Source organism: Misgurnus anguillicaudatus, chromosome 15 (assembly GCF_027580225.2).
Source record: "Misgurnus anguillicaudatus chromosome 15, ASM2758022v2, whole genome shotgun sequence".
Lineage (NCBI taxonomy): Eukaryota > Metazoa > Chordata > Actinopteri > Cypriniformes > Cobitidae > Misgurnus > Misgurnus anguillicaudatus.
In genome coordinates, this window is record NC_073351.2 from 30,654,708 (window position 1) to 30,680,000 (window position 25,293).

Consider the following 25,293-nt stretch of genomic DNA (forward strand, 5'->3'; position numbering starts at 1 on the left):
TTGGTAAACCATTCTCTGCAAGCATGTGAAAAATAGGTAATTGAAATTTGGCTCCCCTTGTGATGTCAGAAGGGGATAATACCGCCCCTTAATCGGCACTATCCATTAGTGCATAGATCAGCTCATTTGCATTTTAAAGGACACACCCAAAAATTTAAAAATCGATTAAAAATGCGAAATAAGGTAACACTTTATTGTAAGGTTGTATTAGTTAATGTATTAGCAAACATGAACTAACAATGCACAGGCTTATTAATCATAGTTAATGTTTTTTTAATGATTTACTTATTTTTAAAATCAAAAGTTGTAACTGTTAACATTAATTAATGCACAAATAAATAACTAATATGAACGACTGTTAGCTAATGCATTTACTAATGTTAACAAATACAACCATATTGTAAAGTGTTACTCCATTCTGAACACAGGGACACATCTTTTACATTGTGGTGCATAAATACTGCCCTCTATTGGTTGTGGACATGTAAATCACATAACATTTCACAAGTTACAGTATGCCATTGCCATCTTTATTAAAGCAGATCTTTGTGACTCAGAATAAGCAGCAAAACACAGACAGAGGAGCAATAAGCAGCTTTCACATCCCTGCCTGAAGATACTCTAAGATCACATCACAATTTGCCTTCATGTATTTTTGTCTCAATTTATTATAACTAAATCTCTGACAGTTTCCAGAGGTCCTCCTATATTTGGGGTTAGTAAATAACCCACTGATACATTCATCTATTAAATTCTCTTATTTACATTGCATCTGTCTTTATAAAGTTTATAAATATACTTCAAATAATTACAGTAAGCATGGTATTAATCTAATCTGAGACACTTAAGACACTGAAACTATAAAATTGATAGTTGTCCTCACATTCTGCCCTTGTAAACTTTGCTTCCTTATATAATGTACAGTGTTTGATATCTGTATATGATGCAGATGTATAAAGCTATGAAATAAATATACAGTAAGCAAGGACCGCCTTTAGTGTCTATGTACTGTGTTGACTACAGTAAGGCGTGTAATAGTAAAGTATCCCTGATTTTAAGGCTGATACTCCAGCATCGCTCTAGTTCTGGCAACTAACTTGTGATTTAAATGGTTGTGACGTAAGCAAACATGAAAAGAGAAATGCATTTCTTTAACGAATACCCTATCGAACTCATAACACTCTAATGGCATCACTTCCAATAGTGTCCCACAGAAAGTATTATTGCTAATAAAACAACATACAAACTCCATTAGAAAGACTTCAGGGAGGCAAAATGGCTAACATCAAACACTGCTACATCATTGCTAAAAGTAACATACCCTGTATACCTCATCATAACAGACGCTCCCTATAACAAACAAACATACACAAACAATGATGCAGTACATTAACAAGATTTAAAAAATAATCTCTCTATACTGCTACATTTACTTCTTACAATGAAGCGCAGACACGCAGACGTGAAAGTTTCTGTTATTCCCAGTGTTAAGTATCCTGTAGTTTTACCGTAAATCACACTTAGCTGTGCTCAGCTTTTATTCAGAAGAGATAAGAGGTGCAGCACTTTTAGCCGCTGTGATTGGTGACAGCTGGTGACGGGACGTTGGGTCCGGATCTCATTTGTCCCTTGATGCCCGCCTCAGTATAATCGCTTCTCATAACTGCCAGGTACAGAAAAGAAACACCACATTATTTTATATTATATTGTTATATATTACATATTACATGGTTATGCAATTCAACTGAAAAAGCACAGGCTATCGGTGCAAAATATGTTTAAAATAATAGCGCACCCTAAGGGAATAGTTCACCCCAAAAAATATACAAAAAAGTCATGCATATTTTTTCTTAAAACTGAACTGATTTAAATCAAAGTTGAGAAATACTTGTACTTCAAAACATCTAATTTTGTGTTCCTGAGAGGTCGCACAGGTTTCAATAGTTCACCTCAAACGAAAAATGTGCCTATAATTTCATGCATTTTTTTTTCTTTTAGCCACACATAGTCAAAGTTATATTAAATAATATTCTGTCTCTTTTCAGCTTTATAATGGCATTAGATAATGCCCTATTTTCAAAACGCGCATCCATCCATCAAAAACGAATCCATACAGTTATTAAATGAGATAAAGTGATGGGTTTTGTATATGCGTATATGCATATGACCATAGTTTATAAAGTAAGGGTACATTTTTTGAAATTGAAATGTATACATCATCTGGATAATATTGGGCCGACTTTTTGACAAAAGACTATTTGAAAATCTGAAATCTAAAGCTGCAAAAAATTAAAAAATATAAAATATTGAGAAAATCACATTTAAAGTTGTCCAAATGAAGTCCTTAGCAACCGATATTACTAATGATAAATAAATTTCTATATATTTATGGTAGGAAATTTATAAAATATCTTAACTCTTTCCCCAATAAATCAATATGTCAATCCGCAATACTATTATCTCTTCCGCAACTTATAAAACCCAGAAGTATCGCCCTAGGGCAAACAGCTGTATGTCCTAAGTTTTATAAAAAGCTCTATAAAAAGTCCTTCGCAAAAATGTCTGCCATTATTGGACAAACTGATTAATCCAGGTGTGTCTGATTATTGTTGTTGTGACTACTGAGGTCAGGCACACCTGGATTAATCAGTTTGTCCAATAATGGCAGACAGGAAACAAGGAGCTGGCCGAAGTTCAGGAAGCAGTACAGCTGGGCATAAAGCCTATTGAGCTACTGGAAAGCTTATTCATTCTTTATTTTAGGGTGAACTATTCATTTAAAGTTGCAGTAGGTTTGTCGAGAGTTTCATTCAACATCCTTTTAAAGATTTTGAATATAAGTGACAGTGAAAGTTTAATGGGTATACAACTAAAGCAGGACACTGTGATAGTGAACACTATGTACATGTAATGAGAGAAAGAGGAAACTACATTAGGTAATATCTGCCGTCTCAATGCCCACTACATAGCCCTTACCGCTGTTCATCTACAACACAATCCCCTCCACCAGAACTCAAAAGTCATTATAAATGACATGAGGACTGAGTACTTACATGGCACAAAAGAATATCTATGATGAGAGCATAAGAGAAAAGAAGGAAAGACATTTTCACATGAAAACTCTACTTTTCCATGAAATGTTATAAAGGAGGGGTTTGGGGATCTCTGGGAAACACTTAAAAATACAAAGAGGGGATTGATAAGTATATCAACGCTAGACTGAATAAAAAAATAATCTAAAATTAGCCATTCTGTTGAAGGCATATGCTGTGAGGAAACGGACACAGAGATGATCGGTCAGGTGGGTGTGGTTCAATTATGAGTAGGCGGAGACTTACGAATGCAGCCCATGAACTCCGCCTTCAACCTGTGCAGACATGGTCCTCTTCTCAAATTTTAGCTCTCCGGAATACATCATCGACCTATATAATGCAAGTGAGACTTACACAGACGAATGCAAACATACAGGCAAACCCTGACAGACCCTTCATTACATTTGGAAATGTAAATGCGACCATGTGCAAAAATAAAAAAAATCTGTTATTAAGTAAGTACATACAGATTCAGTGTCTCCTTAACCCAATTCACAATGATAAGCTTATAATAATGATTCATAGTTTGAGCTGTCGGGTCAGATTTCATGGGAAAGATTAATTGTTTAAACAAAAATAAAGTACATAAAGAAACCTGCAATTTTATTTTTCAAACAGAGATGGCGAGTGAAAAGCAAAAAAGATACAGATTGCAGCTTTAAATCCATCATTTGAAAGTCACTTTGAATAAATTCAAATGAATAAATGTAAATATGTATGTGAAAGAACCCCAACAGCTTTTTGTTATTGCTATAGGTAGGTTTTAGTATGAATTTACGGGAAAGGAAATTTCTCATTAAAGGATTAGTCCATTTTCTTAAAAGAAAAATCCAGATAATTTACTCACCACCATGTCATCCAAAATGTTGATGTCTTTCTTTGTTCAGTCGAGAAGAAATTATGTTTTTTGAGGAAAACATTGCAGGATTTTTCTCATTTTAATGGACTTTAATAGAGCCCAACACTTAATACTTAACTCAACAATAACAGTTTTTTTCAACGGAGTTTCAAAGGACTCTAAACGATCCCAAACGAGGCATAAGTGTCTTATCTAGCGAAACGATTGTTATTTTTGACAATAAAAATAACAAATATACACTTTTAAACCACAATTTCTCATCTAGGTCCGGTCCTGAGAGCGCCAGCGTGACCTCACGCAATACGTCATAACGTCAAGAGGTCACAGAGGACAAACGCGAAACTCCTCCCCAGTGTTTACAAGTGTGTTGAAAGAAGAGCGTTCCGACGTTGTTGTATGTGGAATGATACTAATTAATGTCTTTGTGTCAGTTTATTGTTTAAAATGGTCCGCAAATGTGCGTTTTATATATGTAACACGTGACCTTTCCACGGCATCACGCAATTTCGCTAGGTCGCGCTGGACCGGACCTAGACGAAAAGTTGTGGTCCAAAAGTGCACACTTCCACTTTTCCTGTCAAAAATGAAAATCGTTTCGCCAGACAAGACCTTTATGCCTCGTTTGGGATCGTTTATAGTCCTTTGAAACTCCATTGAAAAAACTGTTACGTGTTGAGTCAAGTATTAATTGTTGGTGTCCATTAAAGTCCATCAAAATGAGAAAAATCCTGCAACGCCCTCCCCAAAAAACACAACCTCCTCTCGACCGAACAAAGAAAGACACCAACACCCCGGATGACATGGTGGTGAGCAAATCATCTGGATTTGTGTGTGTGTGTGTATATATACAGTCTTGTTCAAAATAATAGCAGTACAATGTGACTAACCAGAATAATCAAGGTTTTTTGTATATTTTTTATTGCTATGTGGCAAACAAGTTACAAGTAGGTTCAGTAGATTCTCAGAAAACAAACAAGACCCAGCATTCATGATATGCACGCTCTTAAGGCTGTGCAATTGGGCAATTAGTTGAAAGGGGTGTGTTCAAAAAAATAGCAGTGTGGCATTCAATCACTGAGGTCATCAATTTTGTGAAGAAACAGGTGTGAATCAGGTGGCCCCTATTTAAGGATGAAGCCAACACTTGTTGAACATGCATTTGAAAGCTGAGAAAATTGGTCGTTCAAGACATTGTTCAGAAGAACAGCGTACTTTGATTAAAAAGTTGATTGGAGAGGGGAAAACCTATAAAGAAGTGCAAAAAATGATAGGCTGTTCAGCTAAAATGATCTCCAATGCCTTAAAATTGAGAGTAAACCAGAGAGACGTGGAAGAAAACGGAAGACAACCATCAAAATGGATAGAAGAATAACCAGAATGGCAAAGGCTCAGCCAATGATCACCTCCAGGATGATCAAAGACAGTCTGGAGTTACCTGTAAGTACTGTGACAGTTAGAAGACGTCTGTGTGAAGCTAATCTATTTTCAAGAATCCCCCGCAAAGTCCCTCCGTTAAAAAAAAGGCATGTGCAGAAGAGGTTACAATTTGCCAAAGAACACATCAACTGGCCTAAAGAGAAATGGAGGAACATTTTGTGGACTGATGAGAGTAAAATTGTTCTTTTTGGGTCCAAGGGCCACAGGCAGTTTGTGAGACGACCCCCAAACTCTGAATTAAAGCCACAGTACACAGTGAAGACAGTGAAGCATGGAGGTGCAAGCATCATGATATGGGCATGTTTCTCCTACTATGGTGTTGGGCCTATTTATCGCATACCAGGGATCGTGGATCAGTTTGCATATGTTAAAATACTTGAAGAGGTCATGTTGCCCTATGCTGAAGAGGACATGCCCTTGAAATGGTTGTTTCAACAAGACAATGACCCAAAACACACTAGTAAACGGGCAAAGTCTTGGTTCCAAACCAACAAAATTAATGTTATGGAGTGGCCAGCCCAATCTCCAGACCTTAATCCAATTGAGAACTTGTGGGGTGATATCAAAAATGCTGTAAAACCAAGAAATGTGAATGAATTGTGGAATGTTGTTAAAGAATCATGGAGTGGAATAACAGCTGAGAGGTGCCACAAGTTGGTTGACTCCATGCCACAAAGATGTCAAGCAGTTTTAAAAAACTGTGGTCATACAACTAAATATTAGTTTAGTGATTCACAGGATTGCTAAATCCCAGAAAAAAAAATGTTTGTACAAAATAGTTTTGAGTTTGTACAGTCAAAGGTAGACACTGCTGTTTTTTTGAACACACCCCTTTCAACTAATTGCCCAATTGCACAGCCTTGGGAGCGTGCGTGTCATGAATGCTGGGTCTTATTTGTTTTCTGAGAATCTACTGAACCTACTGGTAACTTGTTTGCCACGTAGCAATAAAAAATATACTAAAAACCTTGATTATTCTGGTTAGTCACATTGTACTGCTATTATTTTGAACAAGACTGTATATATATATATATAAATATAACCAATATAAATATAACCATTTTTTCTTAAATATATACATGATTGTGTGTGTTTTTATATATAAATAATAATTACACACACACATGTTATGTAAACACAAACTTTTATTTTGAATGCGATTAATCGCGATTAATCTTTTGACAGCCCTAATTTAAATACTAAAATATCTGCTAAAAGTTTATTTCATCAAAAGGTCTATAAGGATGTATTTGGAGGCAAAGTGATTCTCTTACCGCAGGATGGACAGGCTCTTTGCACCAATATCCTGGCAGCCATGTTGGATTCCAGCAATGAGGTACGGCACAAACTTGTGTATTGATCCTTTATCTTGAACTGAGCCAGAAACTCCCTGAGCGACCTTCACCTTATCACCCTCACTGTAAAACACAAACAAAACCCTTCATTATGCCAAAAGTTTACATAGTAACTAGCCAGAAGAAAATTTATTCAAAACAAAGTAATAACAGAAATAAGTTTAAGGTGTGTCCTTGTTTAACCTACATTATAGGAAAAAAAGTCTTCACTTGTTTAACTTGTTAACGGTTTTAATGAAAATGTATACAGGTTTATATTCCCTTTAATGATAGCATCACAGGCGTATGCACACCTGAAGTAACGCTTCTGGCTGCTGTTGTTTTTCTCCATAGCGTCCAAAGAGCCCATCCCGCGATACTTCTTCAGTCGTACGCCATCCGAAAAAAAATACTCACCTGGAGCTTCTGTGGTTGCTGCTAGTAATGAACCCATCATCACTAAAAGAAAAGAAAACAAGCAGATGGGAACGGCACTGTCTGACACAGGCAGTAAAATGTTGGCAAACAAATTGCTGCCAATGATAACAATGATCCTTCAGGCAAATCACCCAGAAACACAAGCACACACCTGTAGAAGCTCCCAGCGCGAGGGCTTTGACTACATGCCCGACTGTCTGGATGCCACCGTCTGCAATGACCGGAACTCCGAAACGGCGGGCGTACTCGGCCACCTTATACACAGACGTGCCCTGCGGCCTTCCACACGCCATCACTAGAGATAAACACACACACACATACAGTACAGTATGTGCGATATAACATGCTTGCCTCTCAGTTGAAATATATAATAAAATGTAAATGCAAAATTAATATTACATCAGAAGAGGATTAAGGAGATATTATCACACCATTTATGATAGCAATTGCACTACTGCTGTGAAAACAACAGTATGACATTTGGAAAAGCACCAAATGTAGGTACCTTATGTGACCCTGGACCACAAAACCAGGGTAAATTTTTTGAAATTAAGATTTATATATCATTTATATAAGCTGAATAAATAGGACAGGACAATATTTGGCCGAAATGCAACTATTTGAAAATCTGCAATCTGAGGGTGCAAAAAAATCTAAATATTGAGAAAATCGCCTTTAAAGTTGTCCAAATGAAATTCTTAGCAATGCACCCATCACAAATAAAATATTTATGGTAGGAAATTTATAAAATACCTTTATGGAACATGATCTTTACATAATATATGAAATACAATTTTGACCTATACAATGTATTTATGTCAAATGCTACAAATGTACCTTTGCTATAAGGTTTTGTGGTCCAGGGTCAAATATGTCCATGTTACTAATACACCATATATTGCTTGGTCATTTTTTCTCATTTGAAAATGATGTTAGAAAAGTTGTAAATCTGAAAAATTTATATGACAATTTTTCAAAAATAATTGAAGATAGTACATGTGTTCTGTCTGTGATACTGATTAATTGTCCATGTTATCAACAGACCTGGACCAGTATTGTGTTTAAACCCATATACCGTAAAAACATAAAAACATCAAATAAACCAACTTAAAATATTGTTTAGTCAGTTTCATAGTCATAACCATTTAGAGAACATTCATAAATAATATATTAAAGAGCACCTTTTTTATTGCTAAAAACAACGTTATTTTGTGTACCGTATTTTCCCGACTATAAGTCAATTCATAGTTTGGCTAGTCCTGTGACTTCTAGTCAGGTGCGACTTATATGTCAAAATGAATTCATATGAACCAAGACAAACCATTACCGTCTACAGCCACGAGAGTCCGCTATATGCTGCTCCTGTATTTATGTAATTCAATGGATTCAGTAATGTGAAATGACTTCGGGACCTTTTTGAACTTGATTTGGCTTGTCATGTTAATTTAGCCAATTCAGCCTCCCAGGTATGTTCTGTATGCTATTGTGTTCGGTGAATAAATGGTAATGTTACGTTAATATGTACGAACACCTATTCAGCCTGCTGTTCTGTGCTATTGTTTAGTTGAATAACTTGCCTTTCCAGATTAAATGTCTGTTCTTGGGCTTGGATTTTGTGAAATCATTTTCTAAATAGACGCGATGTATAGTCCAGTGCTACTTATATATTTTTATTCCTCTTCAAAACACATTTCTGACTGATGCGAATTATACTCCTGAGCGACTTATAGTCCGAAAAATATGGTATTTGGTATAATACAATGTGTTTGCGTGGTTTATGTTTAAAAACACATACCGTACATTTTTGTAGCCCCAGATTTCACTCTCTTCCTGAAACGCACAGATTTGAAAAGCTCTGTGTCCATGATTGGCCAGCTAATCTGTGCGTTGTGATTGGCCTGAATACCTCTGACGTAAGCCAGAAATGAGACGCTCCTTACCATGTTTGAAAGATTCACTCACAATGCAATGCTAACAGGAATTAACTTACAGGCTGTGAGTCAAAAGCGGGCTGAATTATGATAATGTCGGTCTTTACTACATCACCAATTCCAAGAAGGAAACCGTTGCCTACAATCCGTGTGTTTGTTGTAGTCCAAGAAAAGAGATTTGTGTCAGAGACGATAACTTGTGTCATTGTTTACTTTGGTGTATGTACCTTTTTCACATCGTTAACATGTACTAATACACACTTACACAATAAAGGAAATGTAAAATTGTGAATCTGACAATAGGTGCTCTTTAAAGGAGCATTTCACCTGTGGACAAATTAATCTTTATTAAAAGTGGATCATATTTGTAGTCAAAATGTAACATAAATTTCGAATGCAGTGCCTATTTGACCGAGAAAAGGAGGATATAGGACTTCCTTCTTTCAATGATGCAAAATGACGATTTTTACATCATTGAAAGAGGGAAGTGCAACACTGAAATCCATATTTCTCCTGTCTCAGGGGAAACTGAGGGAATGATGCATGACCATTCAAAAAAATGACTGGGTTTCTAACTATACAAAGCTTAATGCAAATGGGTGAAGTGTCCCTTTAATCTTCATGGCACTTTTTAATACGTTTGTCCCAAAAAGCAGAAGCCATAAACACACACACAAACCTTCCTGTGTAATACAGATGGATCCACAGCCCATTCCAACTCTTAAAGCATCAACACCAGCATCTATAAGATTCTTGGCCTGAGCAGCGGTCACCACTGTAATTGAACAGTAAGAAAAGAGTAAGAAAAACTGGCACAGGGCAATTTAACACCAGTCCTGGAAGACTTTTTCACTCTAAACAAGACTGGCATGTTTGATAAGGGTTAAACAACAAAACTCTAAGGACAAGACTTGAATTACATCAAAGTGTCTATATGTGTCTACCCAAGCGTGTATAGGGTTAAAAATACACACAAATGTGAGAAAGACTCACCGTTTCCTCCAACCACTTGTAGTTCTGGGTATTTCTGTTTGATGTAGTTTATCATACTGATCTGAAATACTGAGTTTCCTTGAGAAGAGTCCTAAAAAAACAAACAAACCATCACACATCCAGGTCACCTGACTTGTGTAGTTTAAAGCTAAGATCAAACCATGTGGGTGAAATTCAGCCAGCTTCAAGTCTGCAGTCTAAAACAAAGGCACGCAGGCTAACTCTCGATGTATGTCTTATTAAATTAGAACATTCAGGTTAGTTAACAACTAGTTCGTTTTTAAACTAACTCTGTACTCGATATGCATGCACCATTTGTTCTTAATGCAAGTAGGTGTCAAGTAACGTGTAGATGGGTCAAATGGGTAAATGGACAATGGGTTGAAACAGAGGGATGAAACACAGCTTGTCGAGTTGTTATTTAACTTATCATGGGTTGTTTCCACCCAAAATGCTGGGTTGTTTTAACCCATTGTTGGGTCAAATACTGTATAAACATTAAATTCTGGGATCATTTAACCCAACAGCTGGGTTGAAAATAACCCAATTTTTTTTTTAGAGTAATCATATCATATAACCTTTACTAGCCTTCAGACTTCAGACACAAATGACTGGTTATATGGTCTTATTACAAATTTCTTTTATAACAGTTGATGTTTCAAACTTATTTTGTTTATGTCAAATGGTTGTAAATGTTGGAATACACATTTAAAAGAAATTAAATTACTTGACCTAAAGTAATGCACAAGCAATACGTAAATACTAATACAACAAACCTGTTGACCAAACAAACTACTTGGAAAGCTCCTGCTGTAATCAAATAAGAAGTTGAATGTGTGCACATCCGAAAACTTTTAAAAGGCAAGTGATCGATAACAAGAATAAAGACCTGACGAAGACCTGTTTGGTCGAAACGTTGTCTTTTAATTAATAATATTGAGAGCAGTATCAGAAGTGTGCCGTTCTTCATTTTTGTATTACAAGCTCCTACTGTAAACTTGACATCCCAGTTTACATAAAACGTTACAAACTGCCAATGTCACCCTACCCTGGCAATGTGCCATCGAACAGAATTTAGGTCCAACCCTGTTCTTCTGAAATACTTGTCAGTACTTTCCGAAAAACTTAATTGACTCCTTTAACCAAACCGGGTGTGTTTAACTAAAGATGGAATCTAAAGGTGCGGTCACATAACCTACCCTGTACATACCCATGAAGAAAAGGATTTCTAAATGTACAATGTGTACAATTGTTACAATGTGTGTAACCCTTATAATTCTGCCCTAGGCCTCATAAGTTCCCATCAAAGCTAAAAGTCTGGTGAGTAAAAAAATCAGATCAAACGTATATGTTAACTTAATTTCACAATTTACAATGCTACGTTGCTTTAAAGTGGCTATCCATGAAAAAAGAAATCACAGAAAATGAATTATTGAATATTAAAATATAAACTAAATTATTTTATACTAAACAGAGATGACAACAGAGGATCCAGACGCCAGACATCGACCTCTATGCTCAATATAAAGAAAACAAACTAGATAATAGAATAGACCGGTTATTTAGATTATTTTTTTTAATAATCTACCCCTACACCATAACATCATATCTTACTGAACTAATTCTCTATCTAATCCTGCAGAATTTAGTTCACACTTACATGCAATTGGCAAACGCTTTATGTGACATACAGTGCATTCAAGCTACGCATTTTATCAGTACAGTATGTGTGCTCCATGAGATTCGAACCCACAACCGCTGTGTTGCTGACGTAATGCTCCACCAATTAAGCTACGTTTGGTACAGTATGTTCCTGTACTTCCCACCCTGCTCTTTATCACCTGATACTATCTACCATAAAAACAACAAACTTGATTGGCTTGTTCAGGTGTGTTTGAATATAGATTGAAACTCAAAGTTTTGGTTGTAATGTGAATGCACCTTAAGGGGGTTTCACAGTACTGGGTGTCAGACAATTTTGAAAGAATTTTGGCTATATACAATCCCAAAGGTCCCTCTATCAGATTAAGTTATGACGCAACGAAAAGCATATCCGGGTACAAAAGCTTTAATAAACCCACAAACGGTGTATTCTCCAGGCTCACGGCATCCTGGATATTAAAAACATTAATTACTATCTAGGAATCATTTTTTTGATATGGGGATAAAAATTTGAAATTTTGTGATGTTTTTTGGTAAGTTTTACAGCACATTGTGAGTGTATATTAGTATAGTTTATTGTTTGCTTTAGGCATGTGATAGGGCATTTAGACCAAGAAGCGACTGTGCATGATATCAGATTTAAAGGGCACCTACTGTATAATGCATAATCCACTTTTACAAGGTGTTTGGACATATATGTGTGTTGGCAGTGTGTGAACACAACCACCCTACAATGAAATGCCATTTTGATTCTCATATCAATGTGATGTCACACTGATAAAGCCCACCACAGCCACTGACTGACAGTCATGCATTAGCATAGTTTCCACTCTCAGCAAGTTGTATGGTGTCCACCATATCTCAATTGTGAGATACTATTGTCTGAGACTGTATTTTGTGTATTTGGTATAATACAATGTGTACGCGTGGTTTGTGGTTAAAAAAACATTATTGATTTAAAAAGCTCTGTGTCCCTGATTGGCCAGCGAATCTGTACGTTGTGATTGGCCTGAATACCTCTAACATCGGCCGGAAACATGACGCTTCTTACCATGTTTGATAGATTCGCTCACAATGCAATGCTAACAGGAGTTAATTTACAGGCTGTGAGTCTGAAGTGGGAGGAATTATGATAATGTCGGTCTTGTCTACATCACAAATCCCAGGAAGTAAACTGTTGCCTACAATCTGTGTGTTTGTTGTAGTCCAAGAGATTTACGTTTACTTTGGCGTATGTACATTTTGCATATAGTTAACATGTACTAATAAACACCTACACACCAAAGGAAATGTAAAATCGTGAATCAGACTATAGGTGCTCTTTAACCGAAAGCATTTTTTGTAAGGGAGCTCATTTGCATTTTCGCTTTTTCGTTTTTGCTTCCATCCAAACAGGGTCATATTGGACATGCTATTGGACATACTGGGTGTCCTTTACACACATAAAAAAATGCTGGATTATTTTTAACCCAGCGTTTGGTCAAAAATTGACGAACCCAGCCATTGGGTTAATGAACCAAGATATTTGACCCAACAATGGGTTAGAACAACTCAACATTTTGGGTTAAAACAACCCAGCATAGGTTAAACTACAACCCAAGGGGTTGGGTTTATTCCTTTTTAGATCCAACCCTGGGTTAAAAATAATAACCCAGCATTTTTGTATAATTGTCGTAATTGTGCCATGCTTACGTGATATAACAGTCCCCCATTACCATTAGAACCCACCAGAACGATCACGTCCACTCCGGCCTGCACGAGCAGGTCTAGTCGGTACTTGTCGTCCTCTCGGGTACCCATTGCAGCGCCGCACAGCAGCTGTTTTCGAGAGTCTTTGGAGGCTAGAGGATAATCTCTGTTCTTCTTTAAATCTGTACGAGCAATGATGGCCACGAGCTCATCGCTGTCATTCACGATAGGAAGTTTACCTAAGATAAACAGTAAAAGATCAACATGAAGATCACAAGATTATTCTTATTAGATTTGGTGAAGGCTTGGTGTAGTTTATTTATATAAAACATTGCTTTAATTAAACAAGGAGGATCTCCTGTTAGATCTTTGCTGTAAACATACAACACATCATGTATTCCTCATTTGAAAGTAAAAGTGACATTGGATAGAAGCATCTACTTAATGATTACATGCAAATGTGATGGAAATGTGCGATTTATGGTCATACCTTTTCTACTGCGTTGTAAAATGTCATTAGCTTCTTTTAAAGTTACTCCGGCTGGAGCGACCACTAAATCTTCTCTTTTTGTCATTGCCTGTAAGATAGAAATATTCATTTGTTTTATTAATTATTCTCATGCAGAATCGTATTATTCAATATCTAAACTGACTATATAAGACAAAATTATGTCTACATTTACTTTCTTAATATAATGTATATGAATGATTCATTTTTGCATTTCATCCTAAAGGTGTTTTTTTTCATCCAAATGAACCTCCAAAATAGAATTTCTGCTAATGTCACAAAGACTGTGAGGGGACACCACTTTTTGTGAAAATAGGCTCATTTATCAGCTCCCCTAGAGTTAAACATTTGATTTTTACCATTTTGGAATCCATTCAGCTGATCTCCGGGTCTGGCGATACAACTTTTAGCATAGGTTAGCATAATCCTTTGAATCTGATTAGACAATTAGCATCGCGCTAAAAAATAACCAAAGAGTTTCAATATTTTTCCTATTTAAAACTTGACTCTTCTGTAGTTACATCGTGTACTAAGACAGACAGAAAATTAAAAGTAAAATTAAAAGTGATATTATGCAGCCCCTGAAAAAAGTCCCTTTGGTAACTTTTAATATTTTCGGGCACTGCGTAATATCATTGGCCCTCCTGCAGCCATGTTACAGCAGCAAAGTCATTGATTATTACGCCAGAATGAGAGTATAGTTCCTAGCCATATCTGACTAGAAAATCACAACTTTAAATTTTCTGTCATTCTTAGTACACAATGTAACTACAGAAGAGTCAAGTTTTAAATAGGAAAAATATAAATAGGAAAAATATTGAAACTCTTTGGGGTTTTTTGAGCGCAATGCTAATGGTCTAATAAGATTCAATGTATGTTGCTAAGCTATGCTAAAAGTGGTACCACCAGACCCGAAGATCAGCTGAATGGATTCAAAACGGTAAAAATAAAATGTTTAACTCTAGGGGAGCTGGAAAATGAGCATATTTTCAAAAAAAGTGGAGTGTCCCTTTAAAATCTCAACCTAACATATTTAGGAACGCCAAAACCCTATATTAGATTCGGGAATGTATGTAGACACTGAATACTATGCAAGTTGCTTTACACTGAATTAAACGCTTTTAAAACTTACATGAGGATTACATATTGACTGAATGTTTAAAATAAAGTTAAAATACAAATCACCTCCTCCAGAGGTCTGTCGTAATCTTTCTCTGACAGAAAGTCGATGTCTCGTGACGTAACAATGCCCACCAGCTTGCTGCCCATTTTGCCTGTTTCTGTAACGGGAATGCCAGAGAAACCGTGCCGAACCTTTGCTTCGAACACATCGCCGACCGTATGCCGTGGACTCATCACTACAGGGTCCGTGATGAATCCCTGCTCAAATTTCTACCAGCAAAACACACAACATTCACATTACACAACAATCTTGTGCATACAAATATAACTAAATTGTGTATATAACTATAGGCATAATGCTAATTTTAGGCAGTAAACTGTTCATTTATTTCATTAACAAATCAAACTTACAGTACACAAAACACTGTGTGACTAACCTTGACTTTTCGAACCTCGTTGGCCTGAAACTCGGGTGTGCAATTGTGATGGATGATTCCAATTCCTCCCATGAGCTAAGAGACAAACTTGTTATCGAAATTTACAAGCAGTTAAAACATTTACAAGCATTAGTCTGTTAAACATGCAAGGTTCCTGGGAACTTCCATCAGGGTGCTTAACTTACAGCCATAGCGATGGCCATGGAGGACTCTGTGACCGTGTCCATCGGAGAGGATATGAGCGGCGTCTTTAGGGTTATCTTACGGGTCAGGGCAGAGGTCAAATCCTAGGATAGATCAAATGCATCACAATCATTCACAAAAACAAGAAAATTGACACAATTTGTGTTGGTCTCCTTCTGGTAGATGTTTTAACTCCAGGATTTAAAGTAAAACGTATATTTTATCATTGAAAACCACTCAAAACAGCCATGTATGAAGGGAATTTTTTGTTTTATGCAACATATATTACAGGGCTGCAATAACTCACTGACGAACAATCATTAAAAATCAATAATGAAAATAGTATTCAATGAATGTAATTACAAAGTCAAGTGCATCTGCCACATACAGCGCAAGCTCCTTAAGCCTTCTTTACACAGCACACAAACAATGGCGTAGGCAAACACGCAATGTTTGTTAATAAAAGTTAATTCATCCTTAGAGCAGAGGCATCTGACGCAGTGGGTTTTGGCTAGAAGGTATACAGCACACACCTAAATCTCGAGAGATGTTGGATTTAGGGTTAGGTTTGGGGGTAGGATTAGAATAAAAACAGTGGTTTTCATTAAAAAAAATTGTCTAGATGGGATACAGCATACACCGAAATCTCGCGAGATCTTGGATTTAGGGTTAGGTTTGGGAGTAGGATTAAATTGAAAACAGCGGTTTTGGCTAGATGGGATACAGCATGCATCTAAATCTCACGAGATTTTGGATTTAGGGTTAGGATTGGGGAAAGGATTAAGATGAAAACAGGGGTTTTGGCTAGATAGGATACAGCACACACCTAAATCCCATGAAATTTTGGGGTTAGGATTGGGGGTAGGATTAAAATGAAAACATCGGTTTTGGCTAGATGGGATACAGCATACACCTAAATCCCATGAAATGTTGGGTTTAGGGTTAGGATTAGCGGTAGGATTAAGATGAAAACAGCAGTTTTGGCTAGATGGGATACAGCATACACCTAAATCTCGTGAGATGTTGGATTTAGGGTTAGGTTTGGGGGTAGGATTAAAATGAAAACAGTGCTGTTGGCTAGATGGGATACAGCATACACCTAAATCTCGCGAGATGTTGGATTTAGGGTTTGGATTGGGGGTAGGATTAGGATGAAAACAGCCGTTTTGGCTAGATGGGATACAGCATACACCTAAATCTCGCGATATGTTTGATTTAGGGTTAGGTTTGGGGGTAGAATTAGGATGAAAACAGTGGTTTTGGCTATATGGGATACAGGACACACATAAATCTCGTGATATGTTGGATTTAGGGTTAGGTTTGGGGGTAGGATTAAATTGAAAACAGCAGTTTTGGCTAGATGGGATACAGCATACACCAAAATCTCGCGAGATGTTGGATTTAAGGTTAGGTTTGGGGGTAAGATTAGGATGAAAACATCGGTTTTGGCTAGATGGGATACAGCATACACCTAAATCCCATGAAATGTTGGGTTTAGGGTTAGGATTGGGGGTAGGATTAGGATGAAAACAGCGGTTTTGGCTAGATGGGATACGGCATGCATCTAAATCTCACGAGATTTTGGATTTAGGGTTAGGATTGGGGAAAGGATTAAGATGAAAACAGGGGTTTTGGCTAGATAGGATACAGCACACACCTAAATCCCATGAAATATTGGGTTTAGGGTTAGGATTGGCGGTAGGATTAGGATGAAAACAGCAGTTTTGGCTAGATGGGATACAGCATACACCTAAATCTCGTGAGATGTTGGATTTAGGGTTAGGTTTGGGGGTAGGATTAGGATGAAAACAGTGGTTTTGACTGGATGGGATACAGCACGCACCTAAATCCCGCAAGATGTTGGATTTAGGGTTAGGATTAGGGGTAAGATTAGGATGAAAACAGCAGTTTTGGCTAGATGGGATACAGCATGCACCTAAATCTCACGAGATATTGGATTTAGGGTTAGGTTTGGGGGTAGGATTAGGATGAAAACAGCAGTTTTGGCTAGATGGGATACAGCACACAAATAAATCCCATGAAATGTTGGGTTTAGGGTTAGGATTGGGGGTAGGATTAAAATGAAAACAGCCATTTTGGCTAGATGGGATACAGCACACACCAAAGTCCCATGAAATGTTGGGTGTGGGGTTAGGATTGGGGGTAGGATTAGGATGAAAACAGCGGTTTGGCTAGATGGGATACAGCATGTATCTAAATCTCACGAGATTTTGAATTTAGGGTTAAGTTTGGGGTAGGATTAGGATGAAAACAGTGGTTTTGGCTAGATGGGATACAGCATACACCTAAATCACATGAAATGTTGGGTTTAAGGTTAGGTTTGGGGGCAGGATTAGGATGAAAACAGCGGTTTTGGCTAGATGGGATACAGCATACCCCTAAATCTCGCTAAATTTTGGATTTAGGGCTAGGTTTGGGGGTAGGATAAGGATAAAAACAGCGCTCATCTGGTGAGATTCCGGCACAAAACCGATGCAAGGGTTGAGCAAGTGATGTTACATAACAAAACTAATCGATAATGAAATTCATTAAACACGTTTCATTATCGATTATTATTGATTATTAGTTGTTGCACCCAAACATATATTTCATTTCTCAAAAAAGTTCATTACGGTGAGAAAATTAACATTGACTGTTATAGCAAACTTTATTGTAAGTTGCGTCAGTTGTTTTTGTTAACGCATTGCCATATCTTATTTTCATCTTTCTGTCTTCCACCTGTGGCCCATCATTACCCGCAGCTCAGCGTAATCTCTAAAGTGCTGGAAGAAAACAAAGCACAATGTCCCTTACACTACATCTACCATATTCATCAGCAGTTATACTAATGTACTGTAACTGCTCTACTGGGACAACACTTTTCAACTAGACTCAAAATTCACAATTACTCAAAATACAGCATGCATCCAAACAAAACACATAAATACTGAACAGAAGTGTGTCACATCTCAATCTTAGAAATAGAAATTTAGAAATACAAATGACAACAATACCAATTTAATAACAGATAGTCTGTGCTGTAACTTTAATTGAGTCCTTAGATTTATACCTTAAAAGTGAATTCAATGTGTCTTTAATTAAAACATATATTTAAAGTTTTGATTCCAATGGGACTGGTATTAGTGTTGCCATCTCTTACTGTACATACACACACCTGATCTTTACTGCCTGTGATAACTTGCCCTGTTCTCCTGGGAACACAGGGATGCTAACACATCAACACACAAACACAGATCTTCCACCTCACAGCTAAATATCAACCATCTGCATCTCACTATAATCGTTCGATAACACAAGACAAGTTGATGTCTGTGTGCTGTTTACCTGGGCGTTCGTACTCACCACTTCATCAGATGTGAAGTCAATGAAGCCAGGCAGTATTAGAAAATCACTGATGGAAGAAGGACAGATGGTACAGAGTCAGTCAATCACATTAAATCAGCAATTTATAAATCATAACATTATCAAAATTACAGACAGAGACTTTTATAAATCAGGACATGGAGTACAGTTGTATTTGTTAAAGGAATAGTTCACCCAAAAATAAAAATAATGTCATTTACGACCCATATCGTTCCAAACTTGTAAAACTTCCTAACAAAAATTACGACTTTGTTCAGGATTGTCTTCTCTTCCGCGTCTGTTGTGAAGCGCATGCACGAGACTGAAGTCACATGACTGCAGTGACGCAGATGACGTGTTATCCTCAGACATGTTCGCAAAGTTTTTTTTTTCAAACTTACAGCGTGCGTCTCCTTCAGACTGTAAACGAAGCCCAGGCGTACAAAAACAAAACAAAAAAACAGCTGGGGCGCACCAGATAACACGTCAGCCCCGTCATACTTCATCCGAGTCACTGCAGTCATGTGACTTTAGTCTCACGCATGCGCTTCACAACAGACGCAAAAGAGAAAACAATGCTGAATAAAAAAAAATTTTTTTAGACCAAAATGTATTTTCGATGCTTCAACACATTCTAACTGACCCACTGATGTCACACGGACTAGAGCCCGACCGATATATCGGCAGGCCAATATTATCGGCCGATATTAGGCATTTTCCAAACTATCTGTATCGGCATTCATAATGGCCGATAAATGAATATTGAAGAAAAAAACAGACGAAACAGCCTTCAACCATGTCATGAGTGTTGCCGTTGTATAGTTTGTCCACCAGAGGGCACTCTACAACCTCCCTGTTGGCAACATTTGTGTATAACGCGTCACACATCCTGCAACCTGCTGATCCAGCCAGAGTTGGGCAGAGGGAACAACGGTTAAGTGAGTTCATGGTGAGTTGGTCACGACACAATGAAAGAAACTAGTTTCTTTTAAAAATTCATTATCATAATATTTTAGTTAAAACTCATAAATAACTACAAATAACTAATGTTAGGGAAATCTGTTAATGTTTTGTTGCGCGTTACTGAAATAATAAAAAAAAATTTAAAACCCACAAACATTTGTATCCGTATTTGCCTTCAAAATCCTTTATCGGTTGGGCTCTACACGGACTACTTTGATGATGTTTTTATTACCTTTCTGGACATGGACAGTATACTATCACTAGATTTTCAATGTAGGGTCAACAAGCTCTTGGACTGAATATAAAACATCTTAAACTGTGTTTTGAAGATGAACGGAGGTCTTATGAGTTTGGAACGACATGAGGGTGAGTCATTAATGACATTATTTTCATTTTTGGGTGAACTATCCCTTTAACATAAGTTAGGGTTAGGGTACCATCAACAATACTTCTACAGCATGTATTAATTTTAGTTCACGCTAATAAAATACATTTATAAAAATTTTAGTTGTAACTAATAACATCCACACGGATCCAAGGGGTTACTAAAGGTCCTCTTCGGGTAATCAATGCGAATTTGTAAAAAAATGTATAAACTACAATAACTAGCTTTGCTGTTCCTCATTTGTTAGTTGCTTTGGATAAAAGAATCCAACATTACTAAATGTACATTTCCTAACATAAGCCTAAGCTATTTAAAAAAATATTAAATAGGAAAATCAAACCACAACTTCTTAAAAACCTGTTTTATAAAATAAAATATTCAACAAGAACATTGCATGTGGTGTATATATTGTAAACATACTGTATAGTGTATATGTATTTTAAAGCACAGTGTTTTGATTCAACATTATCAAGATTGGATATTTCTGTTTGGCACTTTAGGAACCTCCAAAGTATGTGTAAGAAGACACAGTTCAGATTGTCCTGTCCCATGTGGCCTAACACTCCTAAAACCTCCATTAGAACAGATTAAACACTTAAGTATGATAAAAATAAACACAGAGACCACTGATGTGGCTGTGCTAACAAGTTTTCAGTATGTTTGGCACAGCAAAAAGTTATGACAGAAGCCCATAGAGAGAATGTTGTTGTGCAACTTGTAGGACAAGTGGTACAGCATGATGCTAGCCAATTTAGTTCAAAGTGCATATTAATAAAAGCATCTGCCAATGCATATAAGTAAATGTAATGTGCATTACAGCAATGAATAACTGCAAAGCATTACTTATCATTTCTTTTTTGAATATAAAGAATATGATGAGTATGCAAAAATGTGGAAAACACAGAGGAAAAATAGAAACACGTGCCAGCCACGGTGGCTTTTTCACTGTCCCATAAACATAGGTTGCATGAGCTGCGACTGAGCATTCGAGCTCCCCGTTGCTATGGAGACAGACAGCAGGTTGCTATGGAGCTGAGAGATCTCACTGACAGATGTCCAGAGAGATACCTAGCAGAGGTTACATGCACATGGCATGCTATATGATAAATGATAAGTGCATTTAATAATGATTTAAGGATTTTTAGACTTACTTGTATGTGAGACCATCTCCGATAGCAAAGAGTTGCTGGGCTGTAAGTCCATCATCTGGAACATAACCGGTTCCCCCACTGATTAGGTAATCAGCCATGCTGGAATCACATACACCCAAAACACAGAGACCATGAGATGTGTTGTACCATATATATATACTGTCCTATATGAAATTACTTTAAGGTTTCTTGCACTGCACCATCCACACATAAACAAGGAAGAGAAACAGATCCATGAGGGAAGTTCTCAGTTTTAGTAATTAAATGTATTAAAAATCTCAATCGGTAAAGCATTGTGTAAATGTAAAGGTCACATACTGATAAGATGTACTGTATAGCTTGTAATGCACATGAAGTCATGTTGTATAAAAGCCATTTACAATATTCATGCCATAAATATTTAGGCTACATTACAGTTACACTTCAACCAAATGAAATACATGCAATGCAAATGCAGTTTTATAACCTCATAATAAGAATTGACAATTTAATATTTGCACGTTTAAACGCATTTGGTTATTTATCTGAAATGCACTTCAACTAACTTACCCAGCAGTAACACAGATATTCACAAACCAAAGTAGTCTATCTTTTTTAAAATGTCAAAACTATATAAAAAAAACATGACTGTATATAAAAAAATACCACCGACCACAAACAATGTTGCAAGCAATTCGGATTAGACAGAATCAGGAATACACTTACATATCAGAGTTACTTTCTCTTTTGATATAAACGCGCTTCTGTTACTCTTATCTGTAGATCAGCTCACATGTTGACATCGGGATAAGCGCGTTACATAAATACAGTGCAGTACAGTATCAGTACATTATCGCTCCTGCGATGGGTAACACGGATGTGAACCAAGGGTCTCGTGTGCAGCTTCTTTGATTATCAAACGCGTGAAGCGACCGAAGCGACCCGCGAGTCACATGACACGCGCACGCACGCGCGAGCGCACACAAAACAGAGGCATGTTTCCCTTTTACACTTCTCCAACCAGTTTTTATTTGTTCCCTAAAATATAGGGATTCATATTTGCTCACTGTAGTATTTAATACCTAACCACGACTATTATAACTGAATCTATTAATCGTTTTTATATTATTTGTTCATATAGTTATAAACGTTTTCTTTTCTCTTAAAAAATCAGATATTTTGGCTAAGAAAACATTGTTTTTACCTCTTAAACTGTTCTTTTTAATCAAAATATGAATGCAGATCATAATATAGGCTACATTCAAATGTAATAAAATCTATCTACACTGTTAAAAATAGGCCTATCTGTAGAAATTACAGTACTATTGGCAGCTGTTTGCTGTAGCTGTAAATTTATGTAATTTACTGACAACATTAATCATTATAAAGTTTTTATTTGTACAGAATAAAACTAAAATAACAGCCTCATGCAAAGCATTCTAGGAACCAAAATCTGTAGGAAAAAACTTCTGGTTCCCAGAATGCTTTGCATGAGGCACAAACAATGTTGTTGAACAAATGGTTGCCAGTTAATAACATAAAATCTAAGTTACTGGCAAACAGCTGCATAACCAGTGGCGGCTTGTGACTGCTCTTCCGAGGGGCGCAAATTCAAAATATGTGAGTGTCATGTGTGTTTTTTTTTTCAAAATATGTGTTTGTTGCATCATGTGAACTATAATATTGTTGTATAATATACATTTATACAGCAGTGGCAGCCAGTGATCTCTTTTTTCAAGGCGAAGTTCGTCACAACATGTATGTAGCCCGTCATGTGTGTGGTTCGTCATTTTAAAATATGTGTTCTGCGCGTCGAGTGAACCTATGTGCATTACAAGTTTGTCAAAATAAGTGACTGCTGCACACGCATCAAAACCGTCTAAAAGAGACGCTCACGTTCACAAAATACACGCAAGACACTCCCTTAATAGTAAACTCTGATTACGCATGAGATTACGCGAGTATTTGGCAAACGCGAGCGTCTCTTTTATCGTAAACCCTTTAGACGTGTTTGCAGCTGGCACTTATTTTGACAAAACACGTAATGCACATAGGTTCACTCGACGCGCAGAACACATATTTTAAAATGACGAACCACACACATGACGGCCTACATACATGTTGTGACGAACTTCGCCTCGAAAAAAGAAGTCACTGGCTGCCACTGCTGTATAAATGTATATTATACAACACTGATTACTATTAAAATAGCTACATGTTGTGACGAACTTCGCATCGTGCGCCCTCGAAAAAGAAGTCACTGGCCGCCACTGTGCATAACTACAGCATTTTTTTTGAGTATAGTCTCTCTATCTGTCCATCCATCTATCCATCCATACATCATCTATACAGTAAGTTAAGTTGATCATGATCATGAGAGGGCCTATACACTGTGGGACCGCAAAATCCTCTTTAAACATGCACTGTACCATAGGCAACGTTTAACACCCAGATGACTTTAAGTGGTTGTGTCGTCATGTGAATCCATTCCTGATGGACGTTTAATCTTTCCTTCTCAACGTACACACGCGTGCTGCTCTTTATTTCCCAGCAGGATTTATACTCTAAAGTGCAGATTAGACCTGTTTAGCGTTCAATGAATGTAATCCGTAGAGGAGGATGGAAAGATGACAATCCACTGTATTTCATATCTGAGCTTCATGGGATGCACTCATTTTTATAGACTCATACAGTAATATTAGAGGTTTTGAGTTGTGGTAAAGGCCCTGCCCTTTTGCCTTCTTGCTGGTTAAAAACCAAATGGAGCGAGTCAAGTTGAACTAGTTACACCAGCAGCCTAAATAAACTATATGGATCAGTTGATCTCCTGGAGAAATGAGCACATAGTAACCTCTGAGGGCAAACATGACTCCCAAATGCTTCACTGTTAAAGCAACACCTGTATCACAGGATTCAGTGTCATAGCTCTAACGAGGTCATAAAACAGCTGCATGGTGCCAGATCCAAAGAAAAGGTCAAGAGGTCACTATAATTGAATAAACTATTTTGATATATATGATATATACCTGTATGCACTTGAGAAACCTTGGGGTGTTTCAGCCCATGGTTGGGTTATAATATGAATATTGTCTAGGTTGATTTGGGTTTGAAATTATTTTGAATGATATTTAAATCAATTAAGCTACAATAATTTGCTATATTGTCTTCACTTTTGCCAAGAGAATGGACACAACAGATCAAATAAAGATGCCTCCATCTGTCACTCAGTTACATGCACGTTACTTTTCTATTATTTCATCAGCATTGTCAAATTCACATCGTCAATACAATTTGAAATAAAATAAACGATTTATGTATAAAAAAGGGTGGGCAAAAACAACATGAGTTTTTCCCAAAAGAATTTGAATTATTACACATTAGTATACACTTCTTTTGATTTGGATCACACATAACTCGATAATGTTTTAAAGACTTCGATATTAGCCAAGTAGATACTTTATACTTGCACACGTCTCACCTCTCCGGCTCATATCCCGCCTGTATACGCGTGGCATTGTAGCGCTGGGCAGCCGTCTCGTGCCCATGACCGTGCCCATGCCCGTGTAATGCATTGTGCGTAAATGGCCCTTGAAAGTGGTGATCTGAGTCTTGTAATAACACCCGTGGCCTAGCGGGTTCCATGTCCCCCACAATACGGCGGTAGTCAATCTGGTAGCTGTCTCTATCCCCATCTGCATAGCGGTCATATCCGAGCCCATCCATTTCTGCAAAATCTACCTAGTAGTCCTCCTGAACCTGTTGACCCT

The 25,293-nt window shown here is 37.1% G+C and overlaps 1 protein-coding gene across 10 annotated transcripts in view; it reads right to left on the minus strand.

The window, feature by feature from the left end:
• Positions 1-508: 508 nt before the first annotated feature.
• Positions 509-25,293, minus strand: part of impdh1a (IMP (inosine 5'-monophosphate) dehydrogenase 1a) — a 25,337-nt gene continuing 552 nt past the window's right edge. Inside the window, exons 1-17 of one of the 10 annotated variants that reach the window (XM_055174274.2) lie at positions 25,005-25,293; positions 21,548-21,646; positions 19,049-19,097; positions 18,442-18,468; positions 15,688-15,789; positions 15,503-15,577; positions 15,129-15,335; positions 13,926-14,013; positions 13,439-13,674; positions 10,085-10,175; positions 9,771-9,866; positions 7,312-7,455; positions 7,037-7,181; positions 6,663-6,806; positions 3,339-3,422; positions 3,054-3,070; positions 509-1,663 (exon numbers count right to left, since the gene is read on the minus strand). The exon at positions 25,005-25,293 is cut by the window's right edge and continues 552 nt beyond it. In XM_055174274.2, the coding sequence (XP_055030249.2) occupies positions 1,569-1,663; positions 3,054-3,070; positions 3,339-3,422; positions 6,663-6,806; positions 7,037-7,181; positions 7,312-7,455; positions 9,771-9,866; positions 10,085-10,175; positions 13,439-13,674; positions 13,926-14,013; positions 15,129-15,335; positions 15,503-15,577; positions 15,688-15,789; positions 18,442-18,468; positions 19,049-19,097; positions 21,548-21,646; positions 25,005-25,249 (1,944 nt within the window). In that variant the 5' untranslated portion in view covers positions 25,250-25,293 and the 3' untranslated portion in view covers positions 509-1,568. Of the gene's footprint in view, positions 1,664-3,053; positions 3,071-3,338; positions 3,423-6,662; positions 6,807-7,036; positions 7,182-7,311; positions 7,456-9,770; positions 9,867-10,084; positions 10,176-13,438; positions 13,675-13,925; positions 14,014-15,128; positions 15,336-15,502; positions 15,578-15,687; positions 15,790-18,441; positions 18,469-19,030; positions 19,098-21,547; positions 21,647-22,252; positions 22,483-25,004 lie in introns of those variants that run through there. The other 9 variants (XM_055174277.2, XM_055174282.2, XM_055174275.2 and 6 more) reach the window with 9 other exon arrangements.